The following is a 22,149-nucleotide window of genomic DNA, read 5'->3' as shown; positions in this document are numbered from 1 at the left end:
TATTTCATATTATTGTGTTATATATTTATATTATTTGGTATGTGATACTTACAACTGTTTTTAGCTTTCAATTATGAACTCTTCTTTGTCTTATGTAACTTAAGTAACATGGGTACTTAGATAAGTGTTTTAAAATTTACAATACCATATGTATGTATGTTATGTTGTTAGAGTTGGTTTTCATGAATTATTGTAAATTCTTCAAAGCAACTTGTTTGTGTCTGTTCCCTGATTATGTTTCTTTGTATGCAGTTAGGTGGCATAATATTTATATGTTAGAGAATTAAATGAACTATAATAACTTTTTATTTCCTAGGCATATAAGGATTAAATTCTGAATAAGTCTACAAGTAGGATGGACAGTTATTTTAAAGCAGCAGTCAGTGACTTGGACAAACTCCTTGATGATTTTGAACAGAATCCAGGTTTGTTGATTTTTAATTTTTGCTACTAATGGAATTTTTAAGTATCTGTGATTCGGTTATCTCAGATACAGAGTACTCTTAGCAAAATTTGGTTTCGGTTGGGGTCACATGATTATATGGTATAAGAAATTCACATTTTAGGGATCCCTGGGTGGCGCAGCGGTTTGGCGCCTGCCTTTGGCCCAGGGCGTGATCCTGAAGACCCGGGATCGAATCCCACGTCGGGCTCCCGGTGCATGGAGCCTGCTTCTCCCTCTGCCTGTGTCTCTGCCTCTCTCTCTCTGTGTGTGACTATTATAAATAAATAAAAATTAAAAAAAAAGAAATTCACATTTTATTATATATTAGTCTATTCTTTTTTTTTTTTTTTTTTTTAATTCATGAGAGACAGAAAAAGAGAGGCAGAGGCACAGGCAGAGGGAGAAGCAGGCTCCAGGCAGGGAGCCTGACATGGGACTCGATCACGGGTCCCCAGGATCACGTCCTGAGCTGAAGGTGGCACTAAACCGCTGAGCCACCTGGGCTACCCCTATATTAGTCTATTCTTATACTAAATAGAACCAATAGCCAGAAATAGAAGTAAGGAAACTAGAAGTTTTCTCTACAGGTACAAATTTAACTAAGAGAAAGACCTTTAAAATCAACAAATAAGCCAGCTAAAAAAACAACTTGAAAACTTTACATAAATTGGCATTTCATTAATGTGAGAGATGTTGTTCCATTCATCTGATAATGAAGACTAGGAAACTAGAGAGAGAACCAAAATGTTATATTGTTTTTCAGCTCTTCCTTGGTCTGGATTTTATAGTGCAACTGAGTCATTTTGGGTGGAATTTCTATTACATTGTGACATCTGAAAAGTAAAAACTCCCAAGTAGTTTAAACAAAAATACTTTTGGAGATTATTATCATTTTGTAAAAGAGTAGTCTTTATCTTTGTTCCAAACAAAAGTTTAGTTAATTTAGAAGACTTATAAAACATAATTATCTCTGTGATAATTTTGCTTTGACTTTCATGAATAACATTATATCTCTGTTTTAATTAGATGAACAAGACTATGTTCAAGATGAGCAAAATGCATTTGGTTCTAACCACTGTTCAGTTTCTTCAGAGTTGGTTTCCTCACAACTGACTTCACTGCTACAGAAGGATCAACAATGCATTAATTGTTGTGCCTCATCAGAAACATGCTATGAAACAAATCAGATTTCCCTGAACAAAACACTCGAGGGACTAACTTCCATACAAAATGAAAAAAATGTAACAGGACTTGATCTCCTTTCTTCTGTGGATGGTGGCACTTCAGATGAAATCCAGCCTCTCTCTATAGGACGATGTAATAAACCTGTCTGTGATCTGATAAGCGACATGGGTAACTTAGTTCATGTAACTAATAGTGAAGAAGATATTAAACAGTTATTGCCAGATGATTTTAAGTCTAGTGCAGATTCTTTGATTGGATTGGATTTATCTTCAGTGTCAGAAACTCTCTGTGCTTCTCCAACCGACCGTGGTAATAATACTGTCAGAGAGGAACAGAATGATGTCAACTCTGAATTGCAAAATAGAGAAATCAGTGGAGCTGAAGAATTGGGTATAAAAGTAGATACAACAGCTTCAGATTCATGTAATTACAGTGGAAAAGAGAATTTAAAAGATCAAAAGATCTCTAATCAGTTAGAACCAGTTGTTGATTTGAACATGCCATCTGCTTTGACTCAACAAAGTTCCAAAATGTTTCATGCCAAAGACAACCTACAGCACAGGGACCAGCCATGTGTATTACAGAAAGCCAATAACTGTTTGGTAGAAGAGGAAGTAGATGTGGCAGTCATAGCTGCCACAGAATGTTTAAAAGAAAGAGACCACACAAGTGCTTTGCCTTGCAGTTTTCCAAAAAATGAGGATTTATACGTAAAGGATTCAAATGCAAAAGATGAAAATTTCAAATTACCTGACTTTTCCTTTCAGGAAGATAGGACTGCTGTATTTATAAAACAGGCTGCAAAAGAAGGCTCAAGAGATATGGATCTTAAAGATAATCAAGATGTAATCCAAGATTCCTCTCCAACTCTGCATGTTTCAGATGAAGAGATATACTCCTCACTGACTTGTCTTCCAGTACCTGGCTCTTTGTGTGGATCATTAATTGAAAATAAAGCGCATGGTGATTGTTTACTACAGAATGAACATAAAGATAACATACAAGATGTAGTACATGAAGAAATACAGAAGAGTGTTATTCTGGGTGAGGAACCATTAAAGGAAAATGATCTTTTGAAACAGGAAAAATGTAAAAACATAATTGAACAGGTAGGAGATAGAAAGGTAGAGTCCAACCAGATGATAATCAGAGTTGAGTCTTTGGATTACCCTGGTAACACAAATTCTTCTGCAGCTACAGAATCTCAAATGGAGCTTTCTGGGGCTAATGCACCAGAGTTTCCTGATTCTTGTGAAGGTTTCCCTTTTTCAAGCAATGATATCGATGGGCAAGACTTAGATTACTTTAATATTGATGAAGGCATGAAAAGTGGTGCATTAATTAGTGATGCTGAACTTGATGCCTTTCTGACTGAACAATATCTCCAGACTAATAACATAAAATCATTTGAAGAAAGTGCAAATGACTCAAAATCTCAAATGAATCAGATAGACATGAAAGGCCTAGATGATGGAAGCATCAATAATATGTATTTCAATGCTGAAACAGGAGCTAATGGAGAAAGCCCTGGTATTAATATGATATGTGAAACAATTGATAAACAGAATACAACAGAAAATGGTGGCCTTTCTTTAGGGGAAAAAAATACAATTCTGGTTGAACAAGGGTTATCTAACAGTAAATCTGAGATTACAAATGAATTATCAGTCTCTGATATTAACAATCAGTCTATTCATGTTGGAGGGGCCAGACCAAAGCAATTGTTTAACATTCCATCAAGACCAAGAGGTTCAAAGGAACCAAATAAACCAGATGTTCCAAATATGCCTGAAAGTGAGCCCAGCATAACAAATACGATTGTTCCAACTACTTGTACTCCCGATGCTACAACTGATCCTCAGGTTAGCTTCAACTCTAATTACATCGACATAGAAAGTAATTTTGAAGGTGGATCCACTTTTGTAACTGTGAATGAAGAATCTCTACCTGCAAACACTTGCAAAGAAGGCCTCGTTTTGGGCCAGAAACAACCTACTTGGGTTCCTGATTCAGAAGCTCCAAACTGTATGAACTGCCAAGTCAAATTTACTTTCACAAAACGGCGACATCATTGCCGAGCATGTGGGAAAGTAAGTTAAAAAATCTTTGTCTTTAATTCTTTTGAAACATTATAAATGAAATTTAATGTGACAAAAAAACTGATTAATAGATGATTGAAAGTTTTGGTTAGTTTAAAATCATTTTTCACCTAGATGGAAATATATAAAGCACTGTCATTTTATAGATTGCTTGAGGGTGTATAAATGTCACATTGTCATGAGTATGATATACTGGGAAATGAGGAATGCTAATTACTAGTTTTTTGTGAAATCTAAGAATATGTCTTCATCCCTCTAACATTGACACATGAGATATCCCAAATTCAGTCATATCTCCCTGTGTCATTGAATTAATTTCAAGACTCCCCTGCAGTTAGTGTTACAATCTACACCTAGGGAAACACTGTGGGGAAAAGAAGCAAATTGACTGCCACAAGGTTCAGAATGCTGAAGCTGACCTTGATTGCATTCTGTCTTGTCTGTAAACTCTAAGGGTATAGAAATAACATTGCATTTTTTTTTATTCAGCATTTTTCAGTATTATGTTGGTCTTACATCAACTCTTCTCTCTTTTAGAAAAATAATAGCATTCTACTTTTAAAAGTTTTGAATAAAGCTGAGTGAAGTAAGTCAGTCGGAGAAGGACAAACATTATATGTTCTCATTCATTTGGGGAATATAAATAATAGTGAAAGGGAATATAAGGGAAGGGAGAAGAAATGTGTGGGAAATATCAGAAAGAGAGACAGAACATAAAGACTGCTAACTCTGGGAAACAAACTAGGGGTGGTAGAAGGGGAGGAGGGCGGGGGGTGGGGGTGAATGGGTGATGGGCACTGGGGGTTATTCTGTATGTTAGTAAATTGAACACCAATAAAAAATAAATTAAAAAAAAAGTTTTGAATAAAAATAAATAAATAAATAAATAAAATAAAATAAAAGTTTTGAATAAAGGACTACAGAAAGCTTTTAAATTATAAACTTATTCATTAAAGAAAATTTTTGTTCTTTTCCAGTTAACAGGATTGATTTAAAGGAATTCTGGTCAGAGACAAAATTTTAAATTGCAGAAACTGCATTGAAGTAAAACAAATAAAAATAATAATTTTAATAACTGTCTATGATTATGATGTAGAAAAATTATTTGTATAATCAGAAAAATAGATATTGGGCCTCCTCTCCTCCTGCCTCCCATAGGTATAAACAAATTTGATATTTTATTCTTTATAGGTATTTTGTGGTGTCTGTTGTAATAGGAAGTGTAAACTACAATATCTAGAAAAGGAAGCAAGAGTGTGTGTAGTCTGCTTTGAGACTATTAGTAAAGGTGAGTATTAACCTGACACATTTTCTTCCAGTAACTGAATATATCATAAAGACAATCGGATTGTGACAAAGATAAACTTCTTTATTTTCTTAAGGCGAGGACCTAGTGTTGACTTATCTGGTTTAGGTGGGACATCCCATGGCTTGGTTTCTCTTCTTTTTGTTCTACTCTCACAATTAATACTACCAATTTGGAAAGGAAACATTCAGTTTCTGGAGTGGCAGTTCATTAACTTTTAACAGGTACCAAGTCCCTGAATGCTGCATTTCATCTCCCTATTTGTTTTGTCATCATCATTGTCATCTTTATCATCTTAATCTAAACTTTTATAGAATTCTTAATGATAAGTAGTATTCAGTGTTATAAATTAATAGCTTAAGGCAAAATAATAGTTCCCACCCTTTTGAAAATTATAACCTAAAATGGGAATACAAAATAAGGTAGTAATATTTATGGTTTTATAGATAAAATTCATAGGACTGTCATAGTATTAGTACATGTTTATCTCATATATGTTTTTCCCTTCTCCAGTTATAGGTTTAGTTTGTATGTATTTCACTTTATTTCTGGCTCCCTAGCTTAGCTATGATTATCAGTAATAATCATGGTGGTCTTACTTGTGTTCTCACAGTGTATGTGTGTGTGTGTGTCTTTGTGTGTCTGTGTTGTACTGTGTTTTTCTTTCTCAAATACACATTTGCTCTTTTTTTGAGTACTTCTTGGCATTTTCAAAGATTTGTTGACACTTTAATTCCCAGCAACTATTACTTGGGACTTTTTAATATCAGACCTGTATAACTAGCTCAGGTGCTGCTTCCTGTTAGCCAGGAGAATAAATACCTGATAATTTATTTTTCTCTTTTGAATGAAGATAAATTTTTTCAGCAATTCTCCAAAAAGCTCTGATGTGAGTCTATTAGACTGAGGTAAGCTGCTTTTCTCCCTGCTGTTGACCTCTGCTCTGGAAGATAATAGAGTGTAAACTTCTTAAATTTCCATCTAACCAGCATTGTTTATGAAGAGGTTAGTTTAAGACTTTTTAGTTGTTTTTTCCTGTGCTGTTTCAGTAGCCTAGAAGCCAGCTGAGGCTGTTTAGCCAGACAGCCTGCTAGAATGAGAACAACATATGAAAGCAAGTTCCTGTATAATTCTCTTTTCCTACTTGAAAAAAAAGTAAAGTAGCCATGAAGATTTGAAACATTATTTGAGTTGACAGGTCAGATTTTTGGGTGAACATTAGAACAATTTTGACTATAAGATTCCAGAAAAGGACAAAATATAGCCATTAAAGAGACTCAGTAGGATATTGAGATCATGCTTTGGTTTATCAAAGAAAATATCTTGAAATGAATTTGCTTATCTAGTTGTCTGTTTTATTTATTCTGTTATGATATCTTATAGCATGTATTTTCACTTATGGTTCTATTTAACACTGATTTATACACCACAAGAAAACAAATACAAGTTATTTTAATATCAGCCTTAGGGTTGAAGATGTTAGGAGTGATCATTTAAAATAATGTTATTAAATAAGATGCGAAAGATGGCTCAAGGGTTGTAAGACAAACTCCATGAAAGACTTGAAGAAAAGATAGTTTAATTAGAGATTATGGGTAATGAGGAAGTTGTGCTGAGACTATATAAATTTGTGGAAAGCCTGCATGTGAGTGCCAATAGGTAGATTTGGACATTACTCAAAAGCAAGTTGGACATTATTCAAAACCTGGAGTAAGATTATGGATTTTATTTGGTGAGTTGAAGCCATTTCATGAGAGTTCTATGATTCAGTGGCATTTGAGGAGGATTACTTTAGCAGTGGCAACATTTAGAGCAGATTGGTTTGAAGAAAGGATGAAGGGAGAGCTATCAGTTCTGTTCCATGCCATTTGGATGAAAAATCCTTCAGCAAAATTCAAGCATTGTTTTGTATTTTGGAGCTCCAACTGTGAACAGAATATACTCCTCTTCTAATGGAGCCTATGATCTCATGGAGTTTAGGAATGTGGGGAGAAATGGACAGTAAGCAAAGAGAATATCAGATGGTGATCCTAAGTGAAAGAGAGTGTAAGAGGGATAAATAGTAACAGATTGGTGGTAAGAGGTAGTATTTTTTTTAAGATTTCATTTATTATTCATGAGAGACAGAGAGAGGCAGAGACACAGGCAGAGGGAGAAGCAGGCTCCATGCAGGGAGCCCTATGTGGACTTAATCCCAGGACTCCAGGATCACGCCCTGAGCCCAAGGCAGATGCTCAACCCCTGAGCCACCCAGGTGTCCCAACAGGTAGTATTTTTTTTAATGGTGGGCAGAGTAAGGCTTTATGATAATATGACATGTGAGAAGGGAGAGAATAAAGCTATGTGAGTATTTATGGGAAGAACAGTGTAGGCAGAAAGAATAATAAAAGCAAAGCCTAAACTAGGGGGAGTGCTTGACTTGTTGAAGAACCAGGAGGTCTGGGTGGCTGGATCATAATGAACAAGTGGGATTGTAATGAGAGATGAGGTCAAGGAACTGAGTGGGAAGGTAGAGGAAGTACGGATGTAGAGTACATAGGGTTTTGTGAGCACAACAATTGAAATCTTCACTCCACTTGAGAAGCCATTTAAAGATTTTAAAGAGAAAAATAATGTGATAGGATTTAGTCCTAATGGAATCACTCTGAGCTATGTTAAAAATAGATTGTAGGAGTACAAGGACAAAAACAGAGACAGTCATATTAAATAACAGTTATTTTCTTTAGATAAACATATGCCAAACATAATATTGAAATAACTAATTAGTAGCTTATACTGAAGCAGGGTGCTGCCACCTGGAGTAAGGACATTATCTTTGCCAAGTGCCACTTCTTTTTCTTGCTTAGCCATTGATTTCTTTCTCCTTACAACTTGAAAAATAGATAATTTATCATAATTTACTTTGAAGTTCAAAAGTATTTTAATATTTTTCCCCCTTTCTAGCTCAGGCATTTGAAAGGATGATGAGTCCAACTGGTTCTAATCTTAAATCTAATCATTTTGATGAATGTGCCACCACCCAGCCTCTTCAGGAGACTCAAACATCCAGTATACCTTCACCTACAACTTTACCCATCTCAGCACTTAAACAACCAAATGTTGAAGGTAACTAGAAGAAAATGCTGTTTCTTAGACTAAAGATAATTTTTTAATGGAATTTCTAGTTTGATAGGGTCTAGTGAGGAAAGAGAGCCAGGACTAGATATTACAAGGAATTTGGTACAGGGACTGCAGAGTATGTATGTTTGTTAGAAGATTGGAAGAGCAAAAGGGGCATGTTCAAGCGACTCAGGGATACTAACCACAGTAAAAAACCAGTACTTCTAGGGTTGGAATGATGAAAGGTGAAGGGCAATAATCTAGAACTCAGTGCAGGAATACTAAGAGGTATTTGGCTCTTGGACCTGGGATTCAGGGTGTGACTGGTGTGATTTCTGGGAGAACACCAAGTGGCAAATGTTGGAACCATCATCAAGGTTCACGGGGTTAGTGTTCAATTGAATGAAGGAGTGTTCCAGGCTTGATGTTAGGAATACTCAAAATTATAAGGCATGCACCTATATCTAGTGCTGCTGCTGCTGCAAGGATCCTGGCAGGAACTAGAACAGAATTCCTTCTCCTCCCACCTTCTACTCTCCCACCAATGCTATTGGCAGAACATGACCAGAGCCAACCAGCAAGGGGGTCTGGAAGTTGCACTTTCCAGACTTCACCCTTGCATCAAAGAGCACCTTATAGAAGACTGGGCTTGGGTTTGAGAGACAATAGGTAAATAACTGGTGTATCTCCCTTTCTTTAAAAATCTGTTTCTGGAAAAAAAAAATCTGTTTCTGGGACACGTAGGTGGCTCAGTGGTTGAGCGTCTGCCTTCAGCCCAGGGCATGATCCTGGAGACCTAGGATCCGGTACTGGGATCAGGCTCCCTGTTTGGAGCCTCCTTCTCCTTCTCCCTCTGTCTGTGTCTCTGCCTCTCTCTGAGTGTCTCTCATGAATAAATAAATAAAATCTTTAAAAAAAAAATCTATTTCTACACACACAAAAAAAAACCCTGTTTCTATATATATATTTTACCATAATAAAAAAGCTCTTTACGGGATCCCTGGGTGGCTCAGCGGTTTGGCGCCTGCCTTCGGCCCAGGGCGTGATCCTGGATACCCAGGTTCGAGTCCCACATCGGGCTCCCTGCATGGAGCCTGCTTCTCCCTCTGCCTTGTCTCTGCCGCTGTCTCTTCGCTCTGAGCTGAAGGCAGACACTCAACCGCTGAGCCACCCAGGTGTCCCAAGAAGTGACCTCTTTTAAATAAAGAATTTTTTATTTCTTTTTTATTTTTTTTAAGAATTTTTTAAAATGCACAAGTGATCCTGTTTTATTTTTTAGATTTTTTATACTTTTTTCTGTTCTTCCCATGTTTTTCTTTGCTTATCTGCCATGCTCCAGTCTACATTTTTCCACCTTGTGCCTTAGTCTTTAAATTTCATTCATTCTTCACTTGGTGATACAGGCTTTAAATCTGCCCCGACTGTCTTAAAGATATAACCTCTATTATCCACTCTTTCTCAGTATATGATTCCTAGGGTTACTCCTGCCTTTTGTATAAATTAGGAAAAAACTTCCATTCTGGGTAGCTGAATCACAAAAGGATATTTCTGTAGGCCTTTGCAGCCCTGAGAAGGCAGGTCTTCCCAATGGATAGCAAAAAGGTTTTGAAAACATTTCCCAATGATTTAGTATTAAATCATTGCAATATACCAAATTCAAGTACTACTTTACTTTTTAAACTGATTCTAGGATTAAGCTCCAAAGAACAGAAGAGAGTATGGTTCGCAGATGGTATACTGCCCAATGGTGAAGTTGCAGATACAACAAAGTTATCATCTGGAAGTAAAAGATGTTCTGAAGACGTTAGTCCTCTCTTACCTGATACGCCCTTGGTAAGGAAGCTAAAGAACAACCTGTTAATTTAATAACATTTTCTTTTAAATATATTTTGTAGTGTGATTATTAGAGTACTTATTTTTCAATGCTGTGAGCTTCCTAAAATGAGAAATATATGATGTAGTGAATATATTTTAGATTTTACCTTTTTAAATGTTGGTTTAAGGTAATGATTGTCAAAATAAAAAAATAAAATAAGGTAATAATTGTCAAACTTACTGGTCTCCGGACCCCTTTATGCTCTTAAAAGTTATTGAGAACTTCAAAGAGCTATAGATTATGTGGGTTATATCTAGTGATCATTACTGTATTAAAATTAAAATTGTGTGGGGTGTCTAGGTGGCTCAGTCAGTTGAGTATCCAGCTCTTGATCTCAGGGTTATGAGTTCAAGCCCTGCATTTGGGCACCATGCTGGGCATGGAGCCTATTTAAAAACTAAATAAATAGACTTATTTGTTTAATTAAAATTGTGAAAAAATTAATTTAAGTTTGTTATATTCATGGAAATATTTATGAAACATTTCAAAACAAAGTTTAGTGAGAGGAATAATACCATTTTACATTTTTGCAAAATTCTTTGGTATCTGGCTTAATAAACAATTCTCACATCTGCTTCTACATTCAGTCTGTTTTGATATGTTGTTTTCGGTTAAATTATATGAAGAAAATCTTAAGACCTCACTGACTCCCTTTATTAAAGTCTTGGCGGGATCCCTGGGTGGCGCAGCGGTTTAGCGCCTGCCTTTGGCCCAGGGCGCGATCCTGGAGACCCGGGATCGAATCCCACATCGGGCTCCCGGTGCATGGAGCCTGCTTCTCCCTCTGCCTATGTCTCTGCCTCTCTCTCTCTGTGTGTGACTATCATAAATAAAAAAAATAAAAAATAAAAAAATAAAGTCTTGGCGACTTTAGAAAACACTCACATTTTAAGAACCTTTGGTATAGGGAAATAGAACTGAGATTTAGTAATATAATTTAGGCTAATATTTGTTTAATGATTTTCAGACATTCAGTAAAATATCTGATAGTGGTATTTATGTTTGCATTTACACAAATGTTTTAGGTGTTAAATAAAAGGTATGTAATACAGAATCTAGCCCACTAAGAACTTTCGTGGTAAAGTAGCAAAATATTCATAGAAACAAGTATTCAGACATGAAGTAGGAATGCTGTTATTCAGTAAACATTTATTGAGCATCTACTCTGTGCCAGTTACCTGGTTTATCTTAGGTGTATGCATTAGACAAGATTGGTATGTATCCTGCTCTGTTTCACATACCATATAAATGTATGTTGTTTGTCACTAAGGGTTCATGAGCTAGAATTTCCAAATAGCCCTAATTATCACAAGTATGTTTCTTAGCTAGCACCTATCCTCAATCGATATTTTAACAAAATGAAAGTTCTAAACAGCCTAGTAAATTTTACTTGAGTTCATAAATGCCTCTCGTTTAATACTAACTCAGATTTGGCCAGTTTAAAAGGGGGGGGGGTGCTTTATTGAAACCAGCTTGAAGTATTGCTTATTGGTGATGACTGTTGAGGAATATACCTATCATTCTTGCTTCCTAACCACTCCCCTCCCTGCCTTCTCCCCTGATCTCTCTCTTGCTACCTTTCCCTACACAAGACTTTTTGGCTGTTGTCAGGAGGAGAGCTGGGTTGAACTTAGTTTGCTTACTGTGTGATATGATACAGGATCCTGAAGTTCTCCTTGCCTCCTTTTTCTAGTCTATAACATTTTTTTTTTTAAGATTTTACTTCTTTGTTCATGAGAGGCACAGAGACAGACAGAGAGAAGCAGAGGGAAAAGTAGGCTTTCTGCAAGGAGCCCGATGTGGGACTCAATCCCAGATCCCAGGATCACACCCTGAGCTGAAGGCAGATGCTCAACCACTGAGCCACCCAGGCATCCCTCTAGTCTATAAAATTAAAGTTATTAATACTACCTGAATATATCATATGATAAAGCTAAACTTAACTCTTCTGAATTTAAAGGAGCAAAATGGTACTATTTCTTGGCAAATGTGGCTTTTGAGGAATTTCTGAGCCTATTTTAGTTTTCTTTACTCTTATTACAAAAGTATCTTTAGGGCACCTAGGTGCTCATTCAGTTAGGTGTCTGTCTTCAGCTCAGGTCATGACCCCAGGGCCCTGGGATTGAGTCCCACATCGGGCTTCCTGCTCGGTGGGGAGTCTGCTTCTCCCTCTACCCCTCCCTCCTGCTTGTGCACGTACGTTCTCTCTCTCTGTCTCTCTTTCTGTCTCATACTCTCTCAAATAAGTAAATAAAATCTTTTTTTAAAAAGTGTCTTTGGCTATAGAGCTCAGCATTTCGCAGTTGAACAGAGAATATGAACTAATAGTTTTTTGGTTTTTTTTTAATTCCATATTTTACAGACAGTAAATACAGTGGATCATGCCCATTCTACTACAGTGGAAAAAGCAAACAATGAGATAGAAGATATTACAAGAAATGAGATAATTCAGAGTCCTATTTCTCAGGTTCCATCTGTGGAGAAACTGCCTACAAACACAGGAACTGAGGGGCTACCTACTTCTTGTTCTTTTACACCAAATGATGATGTTTTTGCAGAAATTGAGGGACCACCTAGTCCTACTGGTGTCTTAGTTCCCAGCAATTTACCTGTTGCTAGTACTTCGGATTATAGGTTACTGTGTGGTATTGACAAGAATGTTTGCAATAAGATTAGTCTTCTACCTAATGATGAGGACAGTTTGCCACCTCTTCTGGTTGCATCTGGAGAAAAGGGATCAGGTAGGATAAGTTATTTAAATTTTAAAAAGAGGGGTTTTTTTTTTTCTTTTGAAAAAACATTGGTGAATTTTGTGATATATGAAATGTATTTTTTTAAGCTGAGGCGATTTGGTTGGACTATGTACCATGACATGTATCTTCAGCTTTTACAAAAAGTCTTATGTGAAACCAAATTCTAAAAAGATCTTTACTTTCAAGGTGAATGAATATGACTCATTGATTTCATTTTGAGTCCCTAATTTAGAATGAGGCAAAAGTTTAGTTTGACAGGGAAACTCATATATTTAAAAAAAAATTCTTTTAAGATTTGTATTTATTTATTCATGAGAGACAGAGAGAAGCAGAGACACAGGCAGAGGGAGAAGCAGGCTCCATGCACGGAGCCCGATGTGGGACTCCATCTAGGATCTCAGGTCACACCCTGAGTGAAAGGCAGACGCTCAACCACTGAGCCACCCAGGGGTCCCTACACTTTTAATCCTGAAAATATTTCCATTGTATTAGAGTTTTGACTTCATATCATTTTTTTCCCAGCCTCCTTGCCCTTTTTTTTTTTTTTTTTTAAGGAGCAAAGTGCCTAAAGAAGAGAGTATTGGATTGGACAGCAGAGCTAGGAGTTTTAGTTCCTCCTCTGCTACTTATTAATACATCTGTGACTTGAAGCATGTTAATCTCTTTGGGCTTCAGTTTCCTATGTAAAAGATGAGAGCCTATTTGATCTCTAAGGTCCTTCCAAGTTGGAGATTCTGTGGCTACCTCCCACTTCAGAGTAGTTCTCTAGGATACATCCTTGTCACCCCTGACATTATGCTGCATTCTGCAACCTGAAATGATTATGTTCTGTGCATGATAATATAGGAATTAAGCTTAGGATATTTGTTCTGTCACTGGGAGCTATTTCATGAGCCTAGTTATAGTGGCAGAAATGCCTTCAGTCCTATACTTTGCATGCCATACATATTTTCCTGTTGATTGTTAAGATCTTTCTTTGACACTTGGTCACTGACAAAGGGCATATGGTAGCAAGCAGTATATACAACTTGAGTCTGGATTACCTTAAGAGTTGTGAATTTCAGAATTTATAATTGGAGTACCTTGCAGTCTGGAATCCACTTCACAAAAATGTTTGTTTTAAAGTTGTATAGGGACTAAAATTGTATAAATATGCTATTTAATCAACATATCTTCTATAACTATATATATAATATTTCAGAATTTATATGTATTACAATTTAATCTTTATATAAGTAGGAAAGTAAAAATGAGTATATAATAGTTGTCCAGAGTATTGACTGATTTTTATGAAATAAATTTGCTTTTGTTATTAAATTTGATCAAGCCATTGGTAGATTTATAAATCTTTTTTTATTGTAAGCATATTTAACAGGAAGTCATATCCTAACTAATATGTTACTTTTATGATTTAGTGCCTGTAGTAGAGGAACACCCGTCTCATGAGCAGATCATTTTGCTCCTTGAAGGCAAAAGTTTTCATCCTGTTACATTTGTCCTAAATGCTAATCTACTGGTGAATGTCAAGTTAGTATTTTGTAAGTAATGATTGATTTTTCTTTGCCTAAGTTGTGTGTAGGATTTCTGAATTTAATTAAATTTTGACTGGCAGCCATGAAAAGTAAGCAGCACTGGATGCTGATTTATCAGCTACATATGAATATAGATTTTGCAAATTTATATTCATTGGGACTTGAAAGCTTAAAGATTTTTACTAGTATCCTTCAAGTTCAGTCCTAGGTTATGGTTATGGGCTCCTAGCTGTACCTGATGCTTATGATACAGGGGACTGTATTGCATATAGCTTTTAGATATATTGAAATTTGGTAATTAAACAAGAATCCTGATTCAGTAGCAATAAAGACAGTTTTAAAGTAAGTGACATGTGACCTAATTAAAAGTAAGGAAGTAAATAATCCTCAGTACTCATCAATCTCTCAGCTTTTCATTCTCTGAAACAAACTTGATTCTTACCCACTACGTTTCAGCATATTAATGCATCTTTTAGTTTATTTTTATTTTAGTGTTATTTATTGACTCCATAAGATAGTCTTTCATCCTTTCTCTTTTTTACATTAATCTTATATGAATCAGTTTCAAGCTTTTTTGTGAAGAGAATTTTAGGAAAATAAGGAATTTGAAAAGTTGTGCTTCATACAAAGGACAACTATATTAGTTTCTCTGGTTCTTAGAAGTTGACATTTATAGTTGTATGCTTTTATCGCCTCAGATTCCTCAGACAAATATTGGTACTTCTCAACCAATGGATTGCAATGGCTTGGGACAGGCAGAAATTATTATTCTGTTACTATGTTTGCCAAATGAAGATACTATCCCAAAGGACATCTTCAAACTGTTTATCACCATCTATAAGGATGCTCTGAAAGGTGTAGCATTTTATTTTGAACTATGCAGACTGGGGAATGGATAAATTAAAGTCATTTATGCTTTTGGCTATGCTAACTGTATTAAAGATTTATTTTGTGAATAGATTGCTGATTTCTTAAAAGATTTTAGTCGTTATTTTCAGTCTCCTTAAATCTAGCATTTTATGTAATTACTATCTTACAGTTTTTTTAATTTTAAAAATGGAAATATATTTGCTGCCTTGATTTTTTTTTATACTTGTCTATATACGTATCTTTATAAGATTGAGGTGGACATGATGAATTTTCACATGGTCATGCAGTAAAGGGAAAAATTTAAAACCACCCATGGTTAGAACAATTTTCAAATTTTTGTTCACCATTTCCAACTTCCAGGAATAACTGAGCTTTGTGCATACAAGTTACTCAATAGATGCTTCTTCAAGAGTGGAAATAAAAAAAATTCCATATCGCTGTTATTTAAGAAAGTTTATACTGAGACATTCAAACTCAGAATGCCTTTTAAAACAACTTAAAATCTTTTTTATTCATGATTTTATTTCCAGGAAAATACATAGAAAATTTGGACAATATTACTTTTACTGAGAGTTTTCTCAGTAGCAAGGATCATGGAGGATTTCTGTTTATTACACCTACTTTTCAGAAACTTGATGATCTGCTATTACCAAGTAATCCTTTTCTTTGTGGAATTCTTATTCAGAAGCTAGAGATTCCCTGGGCAAAGGTTTTTCCTATGCGTTTAATGTTGAGATTGGGTGCAGAATATAAAGGTAAGTTTTAGAATAATAAGTTAATCACATAGGTTTAAATGTACTAAATATAAAATAAGAATTTCAGGGATATCATTAAAATCAAAGTTGATTTAAGGGGACTGTTTTTGTTCTGATATACTTTTAAAATTCTAAGATAGAATTTTACCAAATAAGTTGACTAGATAGCCTTGGTATGTCACGAAGGTTCTAGATGTTCATAATTATATTAACTTACCTTAAAAATTGTTTATTATTTCAGAACAAAATATTGAAACATTGGAAAGTTTTCTTAAAAGCTCACATTATAGGGAGTTCATTTTGTTATGTTTCTTACATTTTAAGAAGGTAAATGATTTCTCCTCTGAATTAGTGTACATTATAAAAGCCAGATATGAAGGATTGTGAATAATGGTCCCAGTTTATGGTTATTTCTAAGTCAAAATCATTTTTAGTGGGTTTTTTTTTCATTTTTAGTGTTAAAATTTTTGAATTCCCACCCTTTTTCCCTGACTTTTTTCAAGAAATTATTTATTGCATGTAAAGTGTATCTAATGAAGTTTTAGGCATTTGATTCTAATATAATTAAATAGGTATTTTCTTGGAGGAAAATTAAATGTAGGGGATTTACAAAATATTTCAAAATGGACAAATTCAATGAAAGATATAAATCTATTTGGCAAATTTATTAAACTCTGATTTTGGAGGAGCAGTCTTTACCATTTAGGATTGATTTATTTAAGATTTATTTAATTTTTTGGAAGATTTTATTTATTTATTTATTTATTTATTTATTTATTTATTTATTTATTTATTTATTCATTCATTCATGAGAGACACAGAGAGAGAGAGAGAGAGAGAGGCATAGACACAGGCAGAGGGAGAATCAGGCTCCATGCAGGGAGCCTAGTGTAGGACTCGATCCTGGGACCCCAGGATCACACCCTGGGCCGAAGGCGGCGCTAAACCACTGAGCCACCCAGGCATCCCAAGATTTATTTATTTATTTTAGGGGGGCATTAAGAGCACATGTGAGCCAGGGGAGGAGCAGAGGGAGACAGAGAATCTTAAGCAGACTTCCCACTGAGGGTAGAGCCTGGCTCAGGACTTGATCTCAACCGTGAGATCATGACCTGAGCTGAAAACAAGAGTTGGACACTTAACCAACTGAGCCACCCAGGCAGCCCACCATTTTAGGATTTAAATATGTAATGCTGTTGTGTAAGAAGTGTCAAAATTTTTCATCTCAGGTGTTTTACAGGGTAAACTACAGAGCTTAAGAAAGTTTATTTTGCGTTGTTTCATACATTCAGCCTGATATTTTGCCTCTGCTAAAAATTTTTTGAATCCTATTTTTATGGAAAGTTAGGTCAAAAATAATCTTAAGTCATTATGGAACATGTAATTAGGTCAAAAATAATCTTAAGTCATCATGGAACATATAATTTATAAGTTTGACCGGTATTTTGGTCAGTATCACTTCTAGATACTAAATCTGTTTTTCTCACACACGAAGAAGGAGAATCATGAAGCAACTTATGGGACTTCTTAAAAGATCACAGGGGTTGGAGCTGCAAAGCTAGGATAGCTGTTGAGTGACCATGAGGATAATAATCACCAGTTATACAGGTTTTTCCCACCATTCAAAAGTAGAACATTCCTATGAAACCTTTTGTAAGCCAAAATGGCTTTTAATTCAAAGAAACCATTACCATGTCTTTTTTGTTGTTGTTTAAAGATTTATTTATTTATTTATTTATTTATTTATTTGGGGGGGGGGAGCAGAGAGCGGGGGGCACAAGCAGACTCTGCACTGAGAGTGGAGCCTGATCCAGGGCTCAATCTCATGCCCTGAGTCAAAATCAAGAGCCGAATGCTCAAACAACTGTGCCACCCAACCACCCCAACCATTACAATTTCCTAAACACAAAAATCTGTTTCATATTTCAGTTAGTGAAAACAGGTCTTTTGTAAAAGCAAAGTGGTTAAAGCAAACTTTTGGTTAGGGGGAAACCTGTACATAGAAGTTAATTAGTCTTAGCTGTTTTTTGAGTTCATTGTGTACTGCTGGATTTGAAATATACTGACATTTTGATGTTATTGGTGCCCATGCCTCTAGATATGAACTTGGAAGTGTGATATGTGTATATGTATTTGTTAGAGATAATGGATATATAGAAGATCTAATGACAAAAGTTAAAGACCCAAGATTAAAAACTGAAAATAGTGGTCTGAAATTAGTAATGTTCAAGTGGGGATTATCTACACTTGCGTTGAGACTATTTGGAATAGCATTCACTATTGGATTAGATGATTTATAAGGGGGACGCCTGGTGGCTCGGTGGTTGCGCGTCTGCCTTCAGCTGAGGTCGTGATCCCAGGGTCCTGGAATCGAGTCCCACATTGGGCTCCCCGTGGGGAGCCTGCTTCTCCCTCTGCCTGTGTCTCTGCCCCTCTCTCTGTGTCTCTCTCATGAATGAAAATTTTTTTAAAAAAGATTTATAAGGTCTCTTTATAATTCTGACAGAGTATCTTTCTAAGTTATAACCTTTCGAAAATACTGTTTCAAATAAAGTGACCTCAATCAAGTTGTTAAGGATGCTCCTTCATTCATAAAAGATGGAGTAAAAAGGCATCATTTATCTTAATCATATCTATTATCATTTTAATATTTTTTTACACTAATGTCCTTTTTTTTTTTTTTTACAATCTGCACCCTCTGTCCTCTAAATAATTTAGTTATCCTCTTAAAAACTAAAAAATAGGGGCTCCTGGGTGGCTCAGTCAGTTAAGCATCTGACTTTGGTTCCAGTCGTGATCTCAGGGTCCTGGGATTGAGCCCCATATTGGCCTCCTGGAAGGGAGTCTGCCTCTTTTTCTGCTCCTCCACTCCTCGCCCACTTGTGCTCTCTGACTCTCAATAAATTTTAAAAAATTCTTAGAAAACAAAACAAAACTAAAAAATATGTTGGTATAACAAAGTGTGAGTTACTATGACTTAAATTTTTAAAAATAGATCATGTCATGTAATGTATTTTCTTAGAATTTTAAGGAAGTATATTGATATAAAAGGTATGAGAGAGGTTTGTTTGCTTAATGACCTAGGCTGAGAACTGAAGTGTAGAAAGCCTTCTGCTTTTTATCATTATAGAAATGTCTTACCTTCCTCTTTCCACCTTTTCTTCCAGAAGCCCTTGTACATTTTCAACCAAATACTTTTTCCTTTTTAGTGAATAATATTTATAGAAAAAGAAAGAAATATTTAAAGAAAGAGAAGAGTAGTCAGGTGATAGACTCCATGTTCGTTCTATTTCTCTACATTGCCTTCTCTGACTCTGTGTGCCCCTTTTATCATGCTGACCCAAGAACTATAAAAGTTTACTTACGTCTATAAATTAATACAATTGAGCATTCCTTAAAAATCTTGAATTCTTCATATTTCTCTTTAAATTATCAGAACTTGGGATCCCTGGATGGCGCAGCGGTTTGGCGCCTGCCTTTGGCCCAGGGCGCGATCCTGGAGACCCGGGATCGAATCCCACATCGGGCTCCCGGTGCATGGAGCCTGCTTCTCCCTCTGCCTGTGTCTCTGCCTCTCTCTCTCTCTCACTGTGTGCCTATCATAAAAAAAATAAAAAATAAAAAAAAATAAATAAATAAATTATCAGAACTTTATAGAGTTCTATCCAGTTACTGTAATTTTCCAGCCATTATCATTTTCTGGGAACACTGTGTATAATGAAAAGATTAAGTGCTTTGGAATCAAGCAAGCCTAATTTCAAATCTATTTCACTGGTTATTAACTTAGTCACCATAAGCAAGTTTAATAATCTCTATGTCTTTACTCTCCCATCAGTAAAGTAGGAATAGACTTATTTGCCTCACTGGGTTGTTTTAGGGCTTAAATAAGATCATGTATGTAAAGTTCCCAGTTCAGTGTAGTATCCAGTAAATACATACTGTAGGTTAATGTATCTTTCATTTTCCCCAAATGATTATTAGGTAGTATTTATCCATAATGTTTGAGAAATGAGAATTAAAAGTAATAAATTCAAGACTTTTGGGGTTTTTATTGAAAGTAACCAGTTTTCCTTTCTTGTGTATAGCATATCCTGCTCCTCTAACGAGTATCAGAGGTCGGAAACCTCTTTTTGGAGAAATAGGACACACTATTATGAACTTGCTTGTTGTGAGTAATCAAACTATTAAGTGTTTTTACATTGTTACTTTAAAATTTTATTTAGGTTACTTTACATATAATTTATTTATATGTAAATAAATTATATTTATAACAATAAATTTATATTTATTTAGCATATTTTCCTATTTTAATTTGGTATAATGTAAGTTCATTTATAATATAAATTTATTTAGCATAAGTGGGCTCTGTTTTAAGTAAATTGCTTTTTAGGACACATCTTCTAATTTATGTGTACCTGATTGTAATTATCTTTTGATTCATTCTGCTGCGGTGTTTTCACATTTAGGTAATATGAGATCTGCACAGTTGTAGTGTCAGTAAAAGTGTGTTAGTATACTAAGTTAGTTTGGTGATTTTGAGCAAATTGTAGCCCAGGTTTCCTCATTTGTAATGGGAAGAATTGAATTAAATAATCTCAGGTTCCCTCCTACCTACCTCTTTTTTCTGTAATTGTTTTATCTGTAACCGTAGAAAAGTATTTGAGTGGACTTTCGTTTATACAGGTTTACTGAGAAGACTTATTTTGGAAGATCTGTAATTAGAAAGAGATTACCCCCAGATAGTACAGAATTCTTCCTGAGAATGATATTCTTTATTTCTATTGTGGAGTAGTTGGAAGGATTAGTTGTTTTTTTCAGTTGATACTGCTTTCTGGGTGGCATTTTGATAGTTATGTATCTACCACAAGTCTTAAAATGATGGACACTCTTAAAAAAGGATTTAATGAGTAGATAAAATGCTAATGGATAATTTAAGGCTTATGGAAATATCATTATTTTATATGTAGGACCTTCGGAATTACCAGTATACCTTGCATAATATAGATCAGCTATTGATTCATATGGAAATGGGGAAGAGCTGCATAAAAATACCTCGGAAAAAATACAATGATGTAAGTTTAACTTCTTCATGCAGATTTTAAAGATAACTATTGAACATTAGATTTCTTTAAGATGTGTTAAATTGGGCAGCCCGGGTGGCTCAGCGGTTTAGCACTGCCTTCAGCCCAGGGCGTGATCCTGGAGACCCAGGATCAAGTCCCACGTCGGGCTCCCTTTTATTAATGGACAAAATGAAAAATAAAAAAATAAGATGTGTTAAATTTATTTTGAATCAGACTGTCTAATACATAATGGCAAAAAATATTTTTGAAATTTTAGATTTGTTTTCTAATGGACTTGTTTTTTGTTTTTTATTTTTTAAAAATGTTATTTATTCATGAGAGACACAGAGAGAGAGAGAGAGGCAGAGAAATAGGCAGAGGGAGAAGCAGGCCCCAGCGGAGATGCCGACGTGGGACTCGATCCCAGGACCCCGGGATCATGCCCCGAGCCAAAAGCAGGAGCTCAATCCCTGAGCCACCCAGGAGTCCCAAGGGACTTGTTTTAATCCTGTTATTTACAACTTTTTCTTTACTATTTTATCTATTAATTGGGTGATTTTTATCTTAAAACATATGTTTCCATCACATTCTTAGAGTTGTCCAGACCAGAGCTTGATAATTATGAAGCAGGTCAGAAATGTGGCCCTTTGAATGATTGTAACTAATAAAGAAATAACATGTTAGTAGTGTTTCTAAATAAGTATTGTTTTTTTTTCCAGGTAATGAAGGTTATAAATTCTTCTAATGAGCATGTCATTAGCATTGGAGCCAGTTTTAGTACTGAAGCAGATTCTCACCTAGTCTGTGTACAAAATGATGGCATTTATCAAACACAGGCCAACAGTGCTACTGGCCATCCTAGAAAAGGTAAGTGTTGATTCCTAGTATTAATCTGTAAAACTACCTCAATATATGGAATTCCTTTTAAAGGGGAAATATATTATATTTTTTACTTATTTGCTAAATTGATGGTAATAATATAGTATGCTTTAACATTTTAGCTAAACAGATTAAAAATAGCTTCTAATTTGTTTTTTTTTTTTTTCCCCCTTGGGCTACATTAGGTTTAAAGACTTGAACACTGTGTTTATCTTGGTATCTTCAGGTTTAATTTATCCCATATGATGGGACTCTTATTTTCAGTAATTTCTCTCTGGAATGAGATG

General features: G+C 35.3%; 1 protein-coding gene across 1 annotated transcript in view; it reads left to right on the top strand.

Annotated features, from left to right (window-relative positions):
- Nucleotides 1-22,149, top strand: part of ZFYVE16 (zinc finger FYVE-type containing 16) — a 51,521-nt gene that overhangs the window by 14,760 nt on the left and 14,612 nt on the right. Inside the window, 13 exon segments of the mRNA XM_038532458.1 lie at nt 317-425; nt 1,472-3,720; nt 4,921-5,017; nt 7,979-8,140; nt 9,825-9,967; nt 12,373-12,751; nt 14,179-14,301; nt 14,994-15,034; nt 15,036-15,150; nt 15,696-15,920; nt 20,006-20,088; nt 20,888-20,992; nt 21,703-21,850. Of these exon segments, the coding sequence (XP_038388386.1) occupies nt 356-425; nt 1,472-3,720; nt 4,921-5,017; nt 7,979-8,140; nt 9,825-9,967; nt 12,373-12,751; nt 14,179-14,301; nt 14,994-15,034; nt 15,036-15,150; nt 15,696-15,920; nt 20,006-20,088; nt 20,888-20,992; nt 21,703-21,850 (3,940 nt within the window). The 5' untranslated portion in view covers nt 317-355.

The sequence above is a fragment of the Canis lupus genome, chromosome 3 (genome assembly GCF_011100685.1).
Source record: "Canis lupus familiaris isolate Mischka breed German Shepherd chromosome 3, alternate assembly UU_Cfam_GSD_1.0, whole genome shotgun sequence".
NCBI lineage: Eukaryota > Metazoa > Chordata > Mammalia > Carnivora > Canidae > Canis > Canis lupus.
Note: the sequence above shows the minus strand (reverse complement) of the source record. Positions and strands in the feature narration are given on the sequence as shown.